Below are 20,475 nucleotides of genomic sequence, written 5' to 3' on the forward strand. Positions count from 1 at the left end.
TATGTATTATAATATAATAATATATTATATAATATATTATTATATTATAATATAGTATAATAATATATTATATAATATATATAATATAATATATTATTATATTATATAATACGTATTGTATTATATTATAAAATATAATTATATATTATATAATATATAATATAATATAATAATATATTATATAATACACATTATATAATATATAATATTATATTATACTATATATAATATATAATATATTATTATATATAATATAATATACATTATATATATATATTATTATATAATATAATAATATATTATATAATATAGCTAGAGCCTTTGCTTGGTTGGCAGTCTAGGACAGAGTCCTTACAGGTATGAGACTAGACAGGCTTGGTATTACTGATGTTTCCCATTGTGTCCTTTGTAACAAAAATTTAGAATCTTCTTCACACCTGTTCCTACATTGTGATTATGCTTATGAATGTTGGCAGTGGTTGTTTGAGAAGTTAAATATATCCTTTGTTTTTGGTAAGGATCTCATTTCCCATTTCAGATCTTGGCCCTTTATGTTTGCCTCGTCTTTTTATGCATGCCTTTGGATCATATCTCCATCTATTGTGATTTGGAATGTTTGGCTAGAGAGAAACAACAAGATATTTAAAAAAACAAGGTCTCCTGTGTCTGAGGTTCTATTAAAAATTGAGTCTTCAATCTCTGAGGTTGCTTTGTCATTTATTTATAAGAATTTGGAAAATCTTACTTCTTTTTTGCACTGGGATAGTAGAGTTACTAGAGTTTGGAAGATGTTGTCAATTTTACCCTCTCATGGTTCAATTTTTTTAAAAAATGATGCAATAGGTAAGAGATGCTCTGCTAGATGGAAACCTCCTTCGCAGGGGCAATTTAAACTGAATTTTGATGGGGCCTCTCGTGGTAACCCTGGGCTGGCTGGGGTAGGCATGGTAATTTATGATCACAATGCAAATTTTATTCGAGCTAATTGTCATGCTATTGGTTTTAAAACTAACAATTATGCAGAATTTCATGCTTTGTCTTTTGGATTGGATATGGCAATCTCTTTGGGAATTAAGGACTTAATAATTGAAGGTGATTCTATGGTGATTATTCAATGTGTTATGAAAAAGAAATCGAATTGTTGGAATTTGTAGTATATGCTTGATCCCATTTTACGAAAATTAGAATTGTTTGAATCTTTCTTGGTATCCCATTGATACAGAGAAGTTAATAAGATTGCAGATCATTTGACAAATTTAGCCATTGATAGCAATGCTAATCAGCAAGAGGTGGGTTTTGAGGAAATTCCTTCTTGGGTATGGGAAGGTTTGTAGCAATAGTTATATGATTTTCTTGAGTAATGTTGACGTAAAATTTTACGATGATAATTATTCCCGCTTTCCCCTTTCATTTCAAGTATTCATGTTCGTTGTCTAGAGGAGAGTTCGAGCTCATGGTATTTGATACAATAGTGTTTTTCCAAAGGTTTTCTGATACTTTCTTTTTTGGCAGGAAGGTTTTTGGCTCATGGGATTTAGCATAGGGCTTTGGAAAATTTTGTCTTCTTCCATTGGTAGCAACTGTGGAGTCTACATTTGAAAATTATCCATAATTTATTGGAATAATCCATTTTTATTGAAAAAAAAATTATATAATATAATAATATAATAATATATTTGTAGACGTATAAAAATGACCATATTCCTAAATGAATATTTTATGTTTATTTTTCTATTTAATTAAATCTAATTTAATTAAATTACCCACATTCCTCTATTTAATTAAGTAAATTACTCAATTAAATTCACTATACCCATTTAATGAATAAATCATTTTATTCAATTAAATCCCCCCTATCCACTTTTAATTAAATTCAAATTTAATTAAATAGTTATCCTAGATTAAATAAATCTAATTTATTTAATTTCCCCAAATTGCAACCAAATTGAATTAAATTAACTTTATTTCAAATAAAATCCTATTATCCCTCCATCCACTTACAAAATCCTATATCTCCCACTTGCCTTCCTAAACCCCTTCCTAAACCCCTTCCTAATTCTTCTAGACTCTTCTAATCGCTTCTACTTAGCCTAACCCATCTTCGAAACTTTGTCACATCCCTAAGAAAGGGGAGGTCACTTCTCAAAACCTTAAAGTCTTTGATAACCATTAAAGGCTTCAAGTCTTCAACCACTTAATTTTCCAAAGTCTCCCAAACCATTAATGGTTAATTCAACCCTCTTACATGGTTAGAGACTTTTTGCCTAACTTAACCTTCATCCAACCCAAGGGTCTCATCAAGCCTTTAATGCTTTGACCATGATTATTTCTTAATCATTTGCACAAGAGTTTATCCTTGGATTAACTCTTAAATCCAGTGGGTAAGCCTAACTTAAGCTTAACCCTTATCTCTAGATGACCATGAGGTCTTCTCAGGCATTTAATGTCTCCAACCCCTTCTCTCAACCCAACCCTGGGTTGACATTTGTCATCATTTTATTGGTGCAAATTGCAAACATGGATTCCCAACTTTCAAACTCAACCCTTGATCAACCCTTTCAATCCTGACCATCCATTGCCCTATTTTTTCTATAAATAGAGCTCTCATTCCTCCATTTTGATATCAATCCAAGTTTGTAGTATCATACTTATGCTCAAATACATTCAAGCTTTCATTTCATATATGCTCATCATTTAGCCCCTCTTTTAACTAGGAATTAGTCTAAATATGCATGTTTAGAATACTTTCTATTATCATTAGCTTAAATCATTGAACTAATATAGTATGCTAGGATAGTTTGTTTACTAACCTTGTCATCTTATAGTTAGTTTATTGCATTTGTAGCATCATGCATAGCTTAGGATGCATCTCATATTAAATCAACAAAAAACATCCCTCGTTCTTGCATTTGCCATCCCTAAACCATTTTGCTCAGTGATCTGAGAGCAAAAACGTTGGTTTGAGGGACCATGTAAGATAGAGAACCATGGGACCAACCTTGGGAAGCCGAGTGATACTCCATTACTCTATAGCTTGCACCAAGAAGTCCTGTGGGTGTGTGAACAAGGCTCCATAGAACTCCATTTTTCATATTTTGAGTTCTATCGACCTGCTTTTCCCACATACAATATTATATATAATATATATAATATAATATATTATTATATTATTATATTATATAATTATATAATATATTATTACATTATATATATATATATTATATATTATATAATATGTAATATATAATATATTTTTTAATTTAAAATTACAAATAAAAATCGGATATCCGATTTGCATTGGTAATTGCCATGCCAAGGTGTACTGACATCCAGGCCAAGCAAAAAGTCAACACTGATTTTCGTGTTTTTAGGCAAGTGAAGAAGGCTATTTTTTTCACATGGCCACTTTTTGGCCCCCATGATCCTGCACTAACCCATAAGCTAATCCTCTCTTCCTATTTGAAATGGAAAGGAATTGACTAAATTATGTAGTGCAAAAGTGACAAAGAACTGATTATAACTTGAGATTAGAGTATGGGATGAAGCTGTGCACCTGGATCTGGCAGTAATAAGTCAAGACGAAACCACTCTGCGAATTTGAGGAAAAGTTGCCTGAACTGTGGTGGGAATGTACATGGTCCTCCGAAAAATCCGCAAAATGAAAAGGGTTTTTTCGCCTCTGTAAATGGAGCCCAAATCCAAAAGTATAGCTACACACCTGCAACCTACACACAAAAAAGAGAGGAAAATGGGTTGGGATTGGGGGTTTGCCTTCAGGTCAAACCCCAGTTTTGGAATTAACCAAGTAATGAAAGAAAGTACTTGCAAGTAGATGTAAATGAAAGACTGGAATGTAAATCTGTTAGCATTTTCACAAAGGGAGATTGTTGGCATTTCAGTAAGTTTGTTGGTATGAGGATATTGAGAAGGTTGTTGGAGATTGACGATATAATTGATAAAGGATGATTACTATCTTAATAATATTATTTTGTCATTGATGTCAAACAATTGATTTTCTGATTCAGTATGATGTTGCCATATCTTAAAGAGTATATTTTGATGAGTATAAATATGTCGGTATGTGACACAGAATGAATGTAAAACTGAAGGGGAGTAATAAGTTATTCAATGGGCAACTATTACCGAGTTAGATAGTAATGAGATCTTGTTGTTTTGATTGTTTTGATATCCTATATATGAGTATTCGAAGATTGAACAAGAAGGAGAAAAGATTTCAAGCTATAGAATTAGTTAAGGTTTGATACTATTCTATGTTACCGAGCAAGATGCTAGTCGGTAAACCCTAAGGTTATCGCTATCGGTTAAAGAAGGTGGAATATCTACCGAGTGAGGTTCAATATTTACCGAGTAATAACTAAGTAATAACAGAATGCATTGGATGGATAAAAGCATTATTAAATGAAAGATGCCAATGAGCTGGAGATGTATAGATGATTGTTATGTCGTGCAAAAAATTTGTTGAGGATCTACGACAACGAAAATACAAGAGATAGATCTACAACGCAGATTGAACGGTCATAACCTAGCACAAGTTCCAAGGAAGGAATACAGGTTCCAAGACGAGATAAAACATTTTCAGATCGAAGGATATAATGAACCTAGTCATGTTTGAAGATCTGATGGCTAAGATTGATCATGGGAAATGTGATCAAGGAGATTAAGCGGTTAGGAATTGTTCATAAATAAGAAATTATTGATGAACAATGTATGCAGGCAAATAGAAGAACAGTGATACTACAATAGTGATCACCAAGCATAGAAGACTAAATATCTGATTGGAGAACAGATTGAGAAGCCCAGTAAGGAGCAAGATAAGTCTTATGACAAGATTATTTTGAGCACATAGAGTCTGCTTTAGCATTTCAGATGTGAAGTTGCAGATATATTTTATATTGTTATTTATTTTGTAAGTGACAAGAAATCTCTTACCCGAGTGGACCTAACAGTCTTATTTGTAAGTCCTCTAGCAAGGTAACATTCTGAATGAGTGTTTGAAATCCTTTAACAAGGTCACTTCTAACAAAGTGCAAGACTCTAACAAGTCTGAGGGAAATCCCTTAACCGGGTCACATCTAGCAATGTGTTTATGTAATCTGTAACAAGATTGGCTTTTAACTGAGCATACTCTAGAAGGGTATATTTCTTAGTGGGTCCGAAATCCCACAATGGTTTTTTCCCTATTTGGGTTTCCACGTTAAATCTGGTGTTAAATGTGTTATGATGTCTTAAGTGTATCTGTTTATGAGTTTGAATGATTTACAGTCATAGTTGCATATCAGTAAAGGCTACCTAGATTGAATCTGATAAATATATTGCACAGTGAGTTTTTATGATTCACCCCCCTCTCATCTTAACTAAAAAGATCACCTCAAGGGAGGTTGTGATAGCAATGTTGATAGAAAATCTTGTGTGGAATTGAATGTTGGAATAAATCTCCTCTTGAATGTTTGAATCCTTGACTTGAGATGCTCAATGCTTGAATGCTTGAATGCTCTTGAACGCTTGACCACAAATTTTCACCTTATTGAACTTATGAAAATGAGAGGGAAAATGCCACTTAAATACATGTCAATTAGGATTAATGAAACTGATTTTTGTCACAGGCTGACATCGGGGAAGTTTTCTCGTTCATTGCACAACCTACAATGCTTGCTTAGGAAAGGTCCTGCCCCAAAATAGGGTAGGGACAGGGGTGCCACGCCCCTGTCATGGGAGGATAGGGGTGCCATGCCCTTGTCCTACCCCTTTCTCCAGGGAAGAGTGTAGACAGGGTGGTGTAGAGGCCAAGGGAGAAGCAGATTCCGAGGGTTGAGCAGTCTCTAGTCTCCGATCAGGCTATGGGATTCGATCTTGCATACGTGAGGACCCTAATGTGGTCAAAAAATTGCTAGGGTCACAATTTTATGACACTACAATAGCTAAAACACTTCAAGGGCATTTACTCTCCCAGAAATGGTTGTCCACATTCTCTACCTCTCAAGCTTTCCCTTCCTCTAAAGTCAACCATCTCATTCTTACCTTCTAACTCTTCACTCATGGTAGGTTCTAAGGAAACCTCTTTCCTTTTGGTTTGATAGCCTTCACCTTTTTTTTTCTGATTTGTTTCTCCTTAGCATTCAAGGAATATTTATATGTTTCATCTAGAGTAGGAACTTTTACCAATGCAAGTTCATCTTATAGTTGAAATTTGAGTCCATTCACATATCAAGCTACCACTTGTCCTTCACCTTCTTGGATATTCGATCAAATTTGAAGCCTCACAAACTATACAATATAAATTTGCATTTATTGATCCATTTTTTAAAATTTTAAAAAGTTTGAAATATTATTTGTTGGTAATCTGAGGGAAAAAAACAGGCTTTCAGATGTTTCAACATCTTAGGCCAAAGTCAAATTTTATCTTTTCCCTGTCTTCTTTCTCAAACTCTAAACATTTTACCACCATAGGGCTTCATGCGACTTCAACCTGGGAGCAATGATCTTTACTCTTTTTCGATCGTCTTCATCTATTGCATCTCAAAGTAATTCTCTAATTCTTGAACCCAATCTAAAAATGCATCTGGGTTGAGCTCACCTTTAAAATTAGAAATATCAACCTTTATGTTAGAACACTTTTGTTAATGCCTCAATAAGCCTCTCCATAGGATTTGATATCCTAGTAGCATTCACTAAGTTTTTTGGTCCCTCTTTAAACTCATCCAATTTTAATATTGCCTCTAGGATCTCTACTCTTCAAATAAATTCACTAATGTTCCTTTCAGGGCTTGGACTCCTCCTCTTTCACCCCCAATTGATGCAAATTCCCATCCGGGCCATTGCAGGTTGCTCTAATACTGAAATTGAAGAAGATAAACAATTTTGTGCCTGCAAGTCAACTCTAACAGAGAACTAAAGAGCTAATTTTATAAATATTGAGACAAAAAAGGAAGAGAATTCTCCCAATTGTTTTGATAAAACATACAAACAAACAACAAAATTTTGCATTGTATTTCAATTAATAAGAAATAAAAAAAATTCAAAAACCATGGTGAAGCTACTCATCTTTGTCTCATAATCTTTCATAACTCTCTCCTACAAAATCTTCACTCTAAAGCCAAAAAACCCAAATAAATACCTAGACCTCCACCTCACCACCAACAACTCAAAATAGGACCGAAGAAACAAAAAACAAAAGGGAAATGACAACAATAGACCCAAAAAAGGATTACTAAAGAAAGAATATCAGGAAATTGACAAAGATGTTAGTCTAGAGAATCATTCATTACATTAAGCATGTAGGGGAAGCATATCGATAGCCATTATTGCTAACTTTGTGCACACACACACATCTTAAATGATACATTGGCTTTCGACGATTTTTATTGGTTATTTGTGTATGCGACTTAACTGCTTATAGCTATTCTTATGGCTTCAAAGAAGTAATATTGCATGTTGTGGGATCCATTATGTGCATAAGGGTCAAAAAGTTGTCAAATCAATGTGTCGCCCAGTACCTACTTCAATATGTTTGAATAACCATGCACTACAATGACTTCAAAAATTGCCAATACTTATGCACAAATGTCCTAGTAGTTGTGTGTTATGGGTACCAATAAAGTTTCACAACTCCTTCAATTAAATTCTACAAAATCTAACTATTGGGGGTACAAGTGGTTGGCTATTGATACATATGAAATTTATTGAAGGGCTTTTAGTTTATTTTTTGGGTTTCTTTAAAGTTAGTAATTGGAGAGTTGGGTGAACAAAGAGTGAATGGTAATTAAAACATGGGCAATAACTGGTGTTCTTCCCCTAGTGATAGATGTTAATAGAAATGATGAAAATCACAAAAGAAAATATAATGTAATGGAAGGATGACAAAATGATTTTATTTTTTTTTTCAATAAAAGTGGATTATTCCACTAAACTTTTTTATTAATATTTTTTATTTTTTACACAAGATTCAAAGAGCATACCGGAGGAAAGAACCCTAGGAAGAAAACCTCTAGTCACAACTCATAAAATAAACCTATAGTATCTAATGGATTAGTTTATGCACCCCACCCAAAACCACATACAAAATGCGGTCACAACACATATAATATCAGTTTTGCATAGAGCCCATATGACAATTTGCCAAAAAAGCCCATTGGATAATTTTCAAATGTAGACTCCACAGTTGCTATTAATGGAAGAAGACAATCAAATCATTGATAAATCCCTGAAAACAACACAAAACAACTTTCAACATGTGAATACATTTGTCAAATGCCATAAGGCTCTTTGGACTTGAAAGTATAGGATCCACTTACTAAAGGACCATGATTTTAATCTTTTGTAACTTGAGGATAATCTTTGAATGACTATATTAATATGAAGTAAAATGATATTGTAAGAAGTCTATCTTCCAATATTAATGTGGTAAATTATTGGGATTCATTTTATTTCAATAAATTATTAAAGTAGACGCTGGGAAATTTTATTATCAACATGTTTCTTTCAAAGAACTTGTCACAACTTTGTAGCCTCAAAGGGAAAATTCAACCAAGTAGACAATGCATAGTCTTATTAACGGATAAAACATTGATATTCACAAAACTCTTAAAGGAAGATGTAAAATATGAATGTAAGTAATATTGTAAAAAAAAATTGAAGACATGAAATAATAATTGTTATATATTTTGGTCTTCACGTTTGGTATCCATGGAATACCTTTATTTTTATATGTATAGACCACTAGATTTCCATTAAAGTTTGAACTCAAAATAATGAAAAAATATATATATTTTGATATGTTATATCATTACTACCTTATTACATTAGGAAACATATTATATGCATATGGGAAAACTATGTTTTGTCATTCTCTTTTCATCTCAAAATCTTGGATATTACATGATTCATACATAGACGTGTTATTATATAAGAAGATCCTTTATGATGCATGTTGTCAAAGGCCATTTTTCTAGTTAGGCTACATGTTGGTTGATGCTAACTTTTGAGTTTTATCTTAAATTCATCTCCCAAAAATGTATGAAAGGACAAATGATCTTAATTAGTTATCTAATTTGTTTCCCCTTGATTATACATCTCTTGATACATCAAATTTCTCGATGAACATATCTTATGCATTGACAAATCCTCCACTTGGACCACCTTTTTAATGGTTTTAGATTTATGATTAGTTCCAGGGTAGGAGACCTTTATACATTCATTAGGTGACCTTATACCACTATACTTTTAGCTTGATTTTTCATGTACTAAGAATGTGGCCAACACAGAGATATTAATTACTAGATTAAAAGCTTCAACCTCCCTCAAAGCCAAATCTTCAATCTCTCTCAAAGCCAAATCTATCAATATATATGACAACTTTTAACTTGTGACCTAACACAAGGGAGCAAAAGTATCACAATATCATGAACTAGCATTAAATTTACTAGATTTTTTTTTATTGCATACACCCTTAATCTTATCTCACAAAAAGACAATCAACATGTTGATTTTATGGCTAGCACTACTTCTTTAACAAGCATGGGAGATGGAAATACTCAATTTACCTTGGTTTAACATAGATTTAATGAAATGCATTTCTTAGATCTAAAACATAAAAGAATCGTGCGATGTCACAAGGACACACCAATAAAACATGGCTTAATGCACATCTAACGGTCTATCCTTTTTGGGAGATGACACCTCAACAAATATCATCCTAAAGTGAGATCACATTTGATGATGTGGACTTGAAACCTTAACTATAAACAAAGACAGTCATCAAATAAACTTCTCTAAAAGATAAATGATGGTTTGAAATGCCTTTATGATTTTGAAAACACACAAAATAAAGATGTTCAACTATTACAGGAAGCGGTCCAGTTACCATGCATGTTCCAATTACCATTCATTGAATTTCGTGAATTAAAAGTCCACTAAAAAATCATTTAGTGGGCCAATAGTCACCCATTGGTATACTTAATAGCTGGAAAAAAGTTAGTAAGTAGATCAATTGTGCAACTTTATTGGTAACAATAGCACACTATCATTGGGCATTTGTGCATAAGTATTGGATCAATTCTGAAAAAAATTCAGTTCTCAAGATGAATGGTTAATGAGACAATAGTGAATAATATGTATGAGATGACACTTTACAACAACCACTTTATGATCTTCGTGATCATAAAAATCCCATAACATTCATCCTTACTACCTATAAGCCAAAACAATAACTATAAACAATTACATTATATATAAAAACAACTAAATTCCTCAAAATCTGATGTAGCTTAAAGAGCTATCCTATTTATCCACCATTTTCCTAAGGATGTTGGGGTACATGAGAGGTCGAAATTATGAATTTCAAATAAACGTTTGTTCCGTACTTTAAAAATGGCGCGGGGAAAGCACGTTGACTAGATTCTCTTCCATCCTCCTTCCTTGCATGTTACCTTCATTTGTCTCTATGTAGGTCGCTCAAATACTCTACGAAGCGTTGTGCGCAACTTTATGTTTCTTCCTCTCCAATCTTCTGAGTCGTCAGTATTATTCTCAAAGACTTTAAATTGTTCCAAATGACAAGCGCTTCTTGTGCGTAATTTCTAAGTTTCTTCCCCCTCAAGGAAACAAAAAAAGTTAAAATTTTAACCCTCATTTTTGAAATGGTTCGAAAGAATTGACAGTTCCCTGCAGTTGCTCCTTCAGTCTGCTATTTATCATCTCATCTGCTGTCAGTGGCAAAGCAATTTCACGATGGCCGAGCTGTTCGCGGGAGCTGCCGTGGGACTTGCCTTCACAGTGGTTTATGAAGGCGGTAAATATATATATAAAGTTACAAGAGCAGTGACCTCAAGGAACTTGAGGAAACTCTGAATGCTTTGTTGCCGACCCTCCATGAGATACACGAAGTGAGTTTGGAATCGTCATCGGACGCGTGGGTGCCAAGAATTCAAGAGTTCCAAAAGAAGCTCGAACAGGCACAAAATCGCAAGAGAAGCCTAAATCCATTCAAGCAGGTAGCTCACGGTAAGAAGATGGAGAAGGAGATCACCAAATTCACGCAACATGAACTTGTGCCCACAATGGCATTGAATCAAATTAAATTGCTGAATTGTTCCCAAGATATGAAGGATTCTTTCTCCACCCAACTGGAAATTTTATGTGGGTTAATACAAAATTTAAGCTTGGAGCAAGAAATTCGTTTCAACAATGTAATCTCCAAATTTGATGAACAACTTGCTGATTTTGCTGGGCAAATATGCGAGATTTCACAGCGGGATCGGGAACTCTGTCCTCCCCCAGATATGCCTAGCTGCTTGGTGGGATTCGATAAGCACGTGATGGAATTGAAAAAGTTTGTTTTGGAGGACGGACTGGACGTGGTTGGAGTTACAGCAATTGGCGGAGCTGGAAAATCAACACTTGTTACAGCCCTTTGCCATCATCCTGAAATCCAAGGTACCAATTGCTTGTGCTCTGTTTTTGGCTTCTACAATTTCAAGTGCATAAATCTAGCCAAGAAAAAATCTTAATTAATGTTTGAGAATTTTGTTGTAACTTCATTTTGCCTTTCTTTTATGATTGTATCTGTCATCTGGAGTCTTACCCTATAGACTATCCTATCTGGAGTCTTACCCTATAGACTATCCTACCTTATTCAATGGAGGAAAAAACAATGCAGAGTAATTTTTCCATTAAAAGCAATCTAATCCTATATCCACTATTCTCATGACTCGCAGAGAACTTTAAGGAGAGAATAATATACATAGTGGTTTCAGAAAGCCCAGATCTCCTAACTATCCTGAAGACCATGTGGCGAAACATTGTTGGTGGCCCAGAACCTCATTTTGCAAATGTTGAGGAAGCCCGTAACAAATTGCAATGGCAAATAAAGTCAAGAAGAAATGAATCTATTCTGGTGGTATTGGATGATATTTGGAAGTTTTCTCACTTGTCAGAACTGTTATTCAAAGGGGGGCAATACATGACTATAGTAACCACCAGAGATAAAAAGATCATCCAGTGCATCCCACCCTGGTTCAACAAAGGCCACTATCCGCTACCATCCTTGCAAGAGGAGCATGCCCTGTCACTTTTCTGCTGCTGTGCTTTTGCCATGCCTACCATTCCAGATACACATAATGAAGAACTGGTCAAACAGGTTAACCCTACTACTCACAAGAACAGCATGGTCTTCAATTGTCTTCCCCAGATCTAAATGCAAGCTTAATTTGGTTTCATAATGTGCAGGTACAAGCAGAGTGTGATGGTTTGCCACTAGCTCTTCAGGTAATTGGGAGCTCTCTGAATGGTGAGCCCGACTGTGTTTGGGAAGCTACTAGGGATGCGCTTGCAAGAGGAGAAATTTCAGATGATAATCAGATAAATGTCCTTCTTAAGCGCTTGGAAACAAGCATAAATGTCCTGAATCCTGGTAAAAAACAGTGTTTCTTGGATCTGGCTGTATTCCCAAAAGGACGAATCATTCCTGCAAATGTATTGTTAGACATTTGGGTGTATGTCCGTCAAATGAGACGGAATGAGGCTATTCTTCGTTTACGAAATTTTGAAGCTCGTAATCTATTGGACTTGAAGAGGGATCCCTGGTAAGAAACATTTCCACTTATTTCTATCTGTTTTCTACTTGTGCTTGATATTAAATTCGCTAAATGCAAAAGGGTTTTGAGAACAATTTTCAGAAGAAAAGTTTAACCTCACATATAAAAGTTTGAATCTTCTTGAACTATGTAGGTATATGTTTATTTAAAGATTTGGAGTTGTATGTTACTGATTTGCAGAGAATGTCAGACTTTGCCCTGAGTTTTAACACTAACTTTAATTTGGAGTAGAGCAAGTAAAACCCTGTTAATGTTATTCCAAATTTCCAGGACAAGGGGTGGGGTTTTGAGGACAACAATTTAAAATAAATAAAACAATACCATATGGAGCATTTACAAATAATAGCAGGGGATAAAAATTGAAGCAGAGAAGGGACGTTTTGCCCTAAGGGAAACTGAATTCCTTTTTAAACTTTCACCTGATTTCTTATAATAATCTGGTTTCCTGACGTCTGATGCCAGGACCCCAGAAAGCACAGATGACTGTATGAATAGTTATTCCTTTTCCCAACATGATGTAATGAGACAATTGGCTCTGTTTTTGGCGGAGCAGGACAATAAGATTCGTTTTAGGAGACTGTATATGCCTCTAAAGCAATCTGAATTACCCCCAGAGTGGCAAACAGACGAAAACCATTCATCTAGAGCTCAGATTATTTCCATTCACACAGGTAATTCCTGCAGCTGCTTCTTTTGATTGGAATTCAAACATGCATGTGGCATTGCTCCATATCCAAAACATTGAAAATTTATCACTCAAAGAAGTTTTAAAACAGAAATTAATCATAGCGTAGAATTGACTTTTATGATTGTTGAGAATGTATAGGGGCAATGAAGGATACACAATGGCCCGGAATGGAGTTCCCTGAGGCGGAAGCTTTGGTTTTATATTTCAGTGCAAGTGAATATTGCATTCCAACATTTTTGGATAGAATGACAAAACTCAAGGTTCTGATAATCCATAATGACAATGCAAAACGAACCAAGCTCAGTGGACTGGCTGGTTTCCAAGAACTTTCTCAGCTTAAAATTCTGCATCTTGAAAAGCTAATGGTTCCTCCTCTACATGAGGACTGCAAAGGCTTGAAGAGTTTGCAGAAAATATATCTGAGTCTATGTGAAGGGCTTGGTAAGGATAAAATGTTCAACTTGCCTGCGCTTTTAGAATTTAACGTGGACCACTGTAGTGATCTGGAGGAGTTGTCTGCAGGAATCTGTTCCTCAAAATCCCTGGAAATTTTGTCAATTACTCATTGCCATAGCCTTGTAAAGTTACCTGATGATTTGGGCAAGCTTGAATCACTGAAGGAGATAAGATTGTGTCAATCTCCAGGCTTGAAAGGGCTGCCACCTTCCATCTCGAGTCTTGGAAAGCTAGAATTGCTTAACATCTCATCGTGCATGGGTTTGAGGGTGTACAAGAGTAAAAGCCCTGAATTGAAGAAAACCCTTCAGTCAGTAGCCCAACTGGCATCCCTAAAAAAGGTGATTTGTGATGAGGACAATGAGCAGCTGTTCAGAAAGGGCTCCAAGTCTGGTCTTAAAGTTGAAGCTGTGGAAGAAGAATTCAATTTGAACTGGCTTTATTGGGGAATATCTTGAATCAAGGGGATATAGAAAGATAGATTTTTTACAGATACTGTTTGGAAATTAAGGTGTACATGTAATAAATTAAGGTAGATTTTTGACAGATACTGTTTGGAAATTAAGGTGTACATGTAATAAATTAATTGTTAGTTAAATAATTAGTCGAGGGAAATTGTTTCTAGAAAATAAGACTCTATAAAGTCATGATGAAATGTAATGAGAAGATGAATGCTCGAGAAGGCATTATATTATTTCATGTTACAGCCATGGTTTAATTTGTTTGCTCTACCATATTCCTGATTCTCTGTGCCTGTGTGTTTCCTGAGAAAAGTTAGATGGAGTAAAGATCTCAAAAAGTGAATGAGAAGCATTTAATATGAATTTGGTGGATTCAGAAGTAGCTGCTGTATTGATGTGTGTAGAGGAGGATCTGTGTAGAATTTGGTGGGCATAGAATTTGTAGAAATAGGTGTACGCAAAGGAGTGGCAGTTATTCAAAGGAGCTGTTCTCTGAAAGAGAACATCGTCACTGTGCATCCAATGCAGATTAGTGTGAAAAAAAAGGCGTATCACACGCCCACTGTTATAAAAATGAGAGTATGATATCCTACACAGTTCTGTTGGTTAATTTTTTCCAGTGAGGCGTGATTTGCTAAGAAAACTGTCAAGTATATTTTGGGTTCTCATTTTATTTCATGTTGGCCGCCATTCTTTGACATTTATGTCAAGCACAAAAGTTTAATGGAAGTTCGTTAAGGCAGCGAGTCATGGAATAGTAATATCATAGCATATAGAAGAGGTAATTATCCTTTCTAAAGGCAGTGTAGCAACAAAAAAAGGGCATAAATTTTTTTTTCATCATATCATGAGCACAGAGGAGTGCAAAGAGAGCATTGTAAGTTCATAGTCTCACATTTATGCTGCAGTTTTTTCTTAGTTGTCTATTGCATTCCAGAACAGCATCATTCAAAGACAATCTTAAGTCCATCTTGTTCTGTGAGTATGTGGCTAACCTACGATGAATAGGTTTAAAAGTGATTGGAGGAAGAACATTCTTTATTTTTTATTTATTTTTTGGCATTTAAATCTAGGCAATATATAATACTTACACAATAAACATTAATGCCTATTTGTATAGTTGGTTCAAAAGTCTATATTCCAAGTTTTAGTGATTAGCAGGTCAATAATTCCATTTAAAAAAATAAAATAAAAAAATTTGAAAAGAGGAGTTATAAGGATTTTCTTGTAAGAGTGTATTATGGGTTGAATCCGGCACCTACTCTTGATTTTAATAATGGTCACACATATTACTTGTATTATTGGAGGTATTTGTGCTATATGTTGCAGGGAAAACTCATTTGTTACATCTGATAGTTAGAGTGCAACATATTTCCATTGGAGGTTGGAGGAAATGGAGGCAAGAGGACATCTATCTCGACCTAGCTACTCATTCAAGGATGATTCATTTCAAGAGACACATATTTTCATTTTTCATCTTTTCAAGAGCAAGAGATGGCATGCAATGAATTGTTGGGTTGTGGATAGTTGAATCCATAGACTAATATGCATAGTTGAGTTTTGATTGGATAATCAAAACATTTGCTTGGACACAAGGAGTTTGTGTTTATGTTGATGTCGAATTGGGTAATCAAAACATTTGCCCAAACATGAGGAGTTTGGGTTGATGTTGATGTAGAGTTTGATAATCAAGACATTTGCCTACACAAAGAAGTTTGGGTGGTCAATGCAGAGTTGAATAATCAGACCATTTGCCTAGACAATGAAGTTTAGGTTGATGATGATATATTTTTTCTCTATTTTTTTTTTCATAATGTAAACCTTAAAGAAGGGTTGTTAGAAAATTAAGGTTTCCATGCAATAAATTAGTTGTTAGTTAAATAGTTAGTTTATGAGAATTGCTTCCCATAGGGAAGTATGGAAAATAAGGCTCCATGAAGCTATGATAAAATGTAATGAGATGAATACTAAAGAAGAAAATATATTATTTCATCTTAGTTTATTTATAGCCATGGTTTGATTTGTTTGCTCTACCATATTCTTGTTAGACTAACCGGTGGACAACTAAGAGGGGGGCGGGGGGGTTTGAATTAGTTGTCAACAGATTATATTAATCAAACCACTTTATAACCTTTAACTGGAGCACATAAACATTAAATACCGGAATAGCAAAAACAGATACCGGTAAGCAATAAAACTTAAGTATGAAACAAATGATCAACACAATGCAACCATACCACATAACACCATGATTTGTACGTGGAAAACCCGATAAAGGAAAAAAAAAATGGTGGGAAGCCTACCCACAGTCAAATAATACTTCCGCAAAAAGTATGTGATACAATAAGGGGCCTGCACATACAGGAAGGCACACTGCCTAGAGCATACTGCTCATTACAAAGGAGTCTCACTGACTACAAAGAGGTTATAACCACCTCAATATAATTGGACAACAATCCAGAAGAATGAATTGCCAATGATAGCATCTACCATGCCTGATTACAGTCTCGGTTAAGCTCAATACTAGAGGCATTTGACCTCTTACATAAATCCAATCCGATCACCTATGATCGACTAAATCTCCTTTGCATATGATCTTTTCATTATTCACACAATTCATTCCATGACCATTACAATTGATCTACAAAGAGATCTTACATCAATTTATACAAACCCTAAGGCCTAAACCAATTAGGTTGGCCATCTAAAAGATATTACAATAAGATCATTACATACATCCACATTACAATGATATACCATGTCGGCTTTAGACCAAAGCAATATTAACCAATCCATAAATCATCCCAGTAACGTGTAGAGAACACTTAATAGCACATTACATGATACCAATCCATAACCTAGATAGATACCAGACCTAAATAGATCCACCACACCAAAGCGATGTCTCCAACCAGTCGAGGCACGAACACAATCACCTTCTGCATCCTGAATTCCATCTAGAAGCCGCACCAACACCACTTATGCATCCTATCAAAAATTCTCAGTAAAAGCTTTGTCGGTAAAACCTTAAACCCTTACCGGTATAGGCTTACTAGAGTGTATGATAGCATCCGATCATTAAGTCAATACCAATTGACCAAAACATACTCCTGAAACATGCAACACATTTAACCAAACATATTACATTGATCCAAACATGTCGGTAGTATCCAACTAATAGTCCCTTCTGCTGGTAACACTAGTTCTTCTACTGATAATCAAAATCCGTCTGAGTATATGCACGAATTTGTGGTACCAAAAAGGTGCCACACTTCAAAAAAAAATTTAAAAGCCCATAAGGTGCATGCACTATAGGGCACGTGCCCTATAGGCTTGGTGTGGCAAGCCTAAGGCTTGGCACACCAAGCCTATAGGGTGTGCGCCCTATAGTGCACACGCCTTATAAGGTGTGCACCTTATAAGGCGTATGTGCATTATAAACAGCAAAAAAACCTTGCTCCACATTTCTGCATTCCAAACCTGCGTTTTGGCATTTTTGGGTGCTATTTTCTTGCGCTCGCCCTTTGTAAAAGCTTGAAATTGGGCATTAAGTTGTCCATCTCTCATCAAAATGCTACCACGCCATCGAAGAGCTCGAAGAGGTATGTATTTTTATTTTCTTATTGTCATTTTTTTATATTAATTTGAAGATTAAACTAGGTTTATTGATTTAAATTTATTTTCATTATCAGAAAATGAGATTAGACAAGAAAATATTGAAAACACTTAATCACCTCCTCATGAAGACCATATTGAAGAAGAAGCACATCAAGAACTTCCTACAATCCCTAGACACCCCATAGGTACACAAGAAAACCTATTAGGTCAAATAGAAAATAGCTAAAAAGAGCTTGAAGATTTAATCACAAGGCTAAAAGATCCCACTGGAACAAACTCCCATAGGACAAACCTTGCCAGTTCTTTGCAATCTATTGTATCCCACATACAATCTGTGAGTGGGCAAATAAATTTTTGGTCCCGTAAGAAGGAAGAACAAAAGCAATTTTATGCTGACAAATTATTGTAGACACCTAAAATTGTCCAGTCTAATTAAATAAATATTTTTATTTATTTAATTATTTTAGCCTACTTCATCTATTAATTAAATAAATCTTTATTTATTTAATTAATTCATTTATCCTCTTCTAGCCTTATTTCTCATTTAAATAAATCCATTTATTTATTTACATTATCCTTTTTCCTAAATTAAATAAATATTTTATTTATTTAATTGATCCCACTTCTTCTATTAATTAAATAAATCTTTATTTATTTAATTAATTCATTAGCCTTTTCTACCCATGACACATGTCATTCATCTCTTAATTCCTACACTATCTACCCCTCTCATTATTTTATTATTTCTTCTACCTACCCTCTAATCATAGCCGACCTCTTTTACACCTCTCAATCTTATCCCTCCATTTCATATAGTGTCTTCTATATAAGGAGATGCTTCCTTTATTATCAAACCTTGACTGGCTAATCAATTTATGCATTTGACTACACTACGCTTTTCATAGGAGATCCTACTTGCAACCACATTCCGTTCTTTGTTGAGCTCTTGTGCACATAAAATCTGAGAGCAAATATATCAAGCAAGATCAATGGAGATAGGAAGAATGGAGATTCGAACCCTATTGGACATGTGATGGTATAATCTTTGTGATTTCATTTGCATTGTCTTAGGTAATCTTCATATGTTATGGTGGATCTTTGTTGTTGTTAGGCTAGGGTTTTGTGGTTGAATCTATTTAGTTTTTCATCATTGTTGTTGTATCCATTTTCACCATATACATTTTGGCACGCCCAGTGGGACACTTGTCCCTTTTGCATTTTACATCCTTGTTGCAGATTTTGTGTTTTGAAGTTGTAGATCTGACATTTCCGACAACATTTTGATATTTTCGCATCTGCGCACTTTCGGATCACGTTTTTTATTTTCTACCGCATCTGTGACATCTGGAACTGCGTCTGCGCCCTCGACAGTATTTTATTTTTTTGCAGATTCTGGAAATCGCATCTGTGTTCCCTAATCGAGTCTGTGGGTTTTCAGGCGTGTCTGCGTCCAGAAGTCGCGTCTGCGTTCCGGAGCTGCGTCTGTGTTTCATAGAAGCACGTCTGCATCCAGAAACAATGTCTGTGTTTATGGTAACTGCGTCTGTATGCACTAATTTCGTTTTGGGGTTTTCATTGGTTCAGTTTTTAGTCATTTGGTTTTTCAGATCTGGTTTATTTTGAGCTAACATTTTCAGATCTAGCTAACGAAATTGGTGCAGCTTGTCTTGAAAGCAAAAACGTTTTGTTGAAGGCCCCTATTTTCACAAAGTCTTTTGGATCTAAAATTTACCTAACTCGTGTGCTTGCAGGAAGGCGTGATTATTTCAAACAATCCAAACTACTAACAAATCTTTGTTGTAGGACCTTGGCAAGGGTTTTTGATTTTTATTGTGTGCCTTGTTTTCATAGACTAGCAAACACTTCAATTGGTGCTTTAAAATTGAATCATTTTCTTTTGTGTCTTGAGCAATAGGCTCTTTTTGTTTAATCTTTAGAGGGCCTGTCTCCCTGTGTGGTCATTAGGACTACTAGTGAGGAGAGAACGACCCAAGTGGTAGCAAAAGAAAAGCCATCTTCTTCCAAACCACTATAAATAATTGTATTCATGGTGAAAACTATGAATAACGTGTGTTGATTAGTTCATACCGACACTATGTCTCCCCATAAACCCGTTTGATCAAATTTATTTGATCATTTGTAGGGCGTAACTCCTACCGGCTGGGAGCCTTCTGTATTTATAGAGCTGAAAGTGTCGCATGTATGGCCACACGAGCGGATGCCCTTACTAGCACCTTTTTGTTTTAGAAGCCCAAATCCTTCTAGTTGTTGGGGCAGGAGGTCGGACCTCTGGTAGCGGCCCACACACATACGATTCTTAGTAGAGATACAAAGTTCACCACAAGGAGTTTTTGTGGGGACTAATGCTTGGCTGCCCCGAGAAGTGAGTGCCGAGGGTGGAGCCAGTGGGGTCAAGCATCTAAGTATCCACTCTGAATAACGTAGCCTCGGGGGTAAAACTCCATGTGGGATCAACAACTATTGTCTTGGCCAGCCATAAGAATTGTGCTTGTCTTATTTTGAACAATCAAACATTCAAGACCAAACAGCAAACATTGTGTCTTTTGTGTCTTCAAGTGTATGCAAAACAATTTTTACATCAAACAACACACTTTTCTTTGAGTCATTTTGGGAGTCTAAA

The 20,475-nt window shown here is 35.1% G+C and overlaps 1 protein-coding gene across 1 annotated transcript; it reads left to right on the plus strand.

Moving 5' to 3' along the window:
* Window positions 1–10,539: 10,539 nt before the first annotated feature.
* On the plus strand, window positions 10,540–14,473 carry LOC131056587 (probable disease resistance protein At4g33300). The gene is made up of 5 exons (XM_057990892.2): window positions 10,540–11,451; window positions 11,733–12,154; window positions 12,244–12,599; window positions 13,074–13,282; window positions 13,438–14,473. Exons 1-5 carry the CDS (start codon window positions 11,028–11,030, stop codon window positions 14,211–14,213), a joined length of 2,187 nt encoding a protein of 728 aa, XP_057846875.2. The 5' UTR covers window positions 10,540–11,027; the 3' UTR covers window positions 14,214–14,473.
* The last annotated feature ends 6,002 nt before the right edge of the window (window positions 14,474–20,475 follow it).

This window comes from Cryptomeria japonica, chromosome 9, assembly GCF_030272615.1.
Source record: "Cryptomeria japonica chromosome 9, Sugi_1.0, whole genome shotgun sequence".
Lineage (NCBI taxonomy): Eukaryota > Viridiplantae > Streptophyta > Pinopsida > Cupressales > Cupressaceae > Cryptomeria > Cryptomeria japonica.

Bases quoted from the DNA above. Each gene is read 5' to 3' on its own strand.
- LOC131056587 (XM_057990892.2), top strand. From the start codon at position 11,028: ATGGAGAAGGAGATCACCAAATTCACGCAACATGAACTTGTGCCCACA. The intron at 11,452-11,732 runs GTACCAATTGCT...CATGACTCGCAG, and splicing joins CCATCATCCTGAAATCCAAG to AGAACTTTAAGGAGAGAATA. The intron at 13,283-13,437 runs GTAATTCCTGCA...GAGAATGTATAG, and splicing joins GATTATTTCCATTCACACAG to GGGCAATGAAGGATACACAA.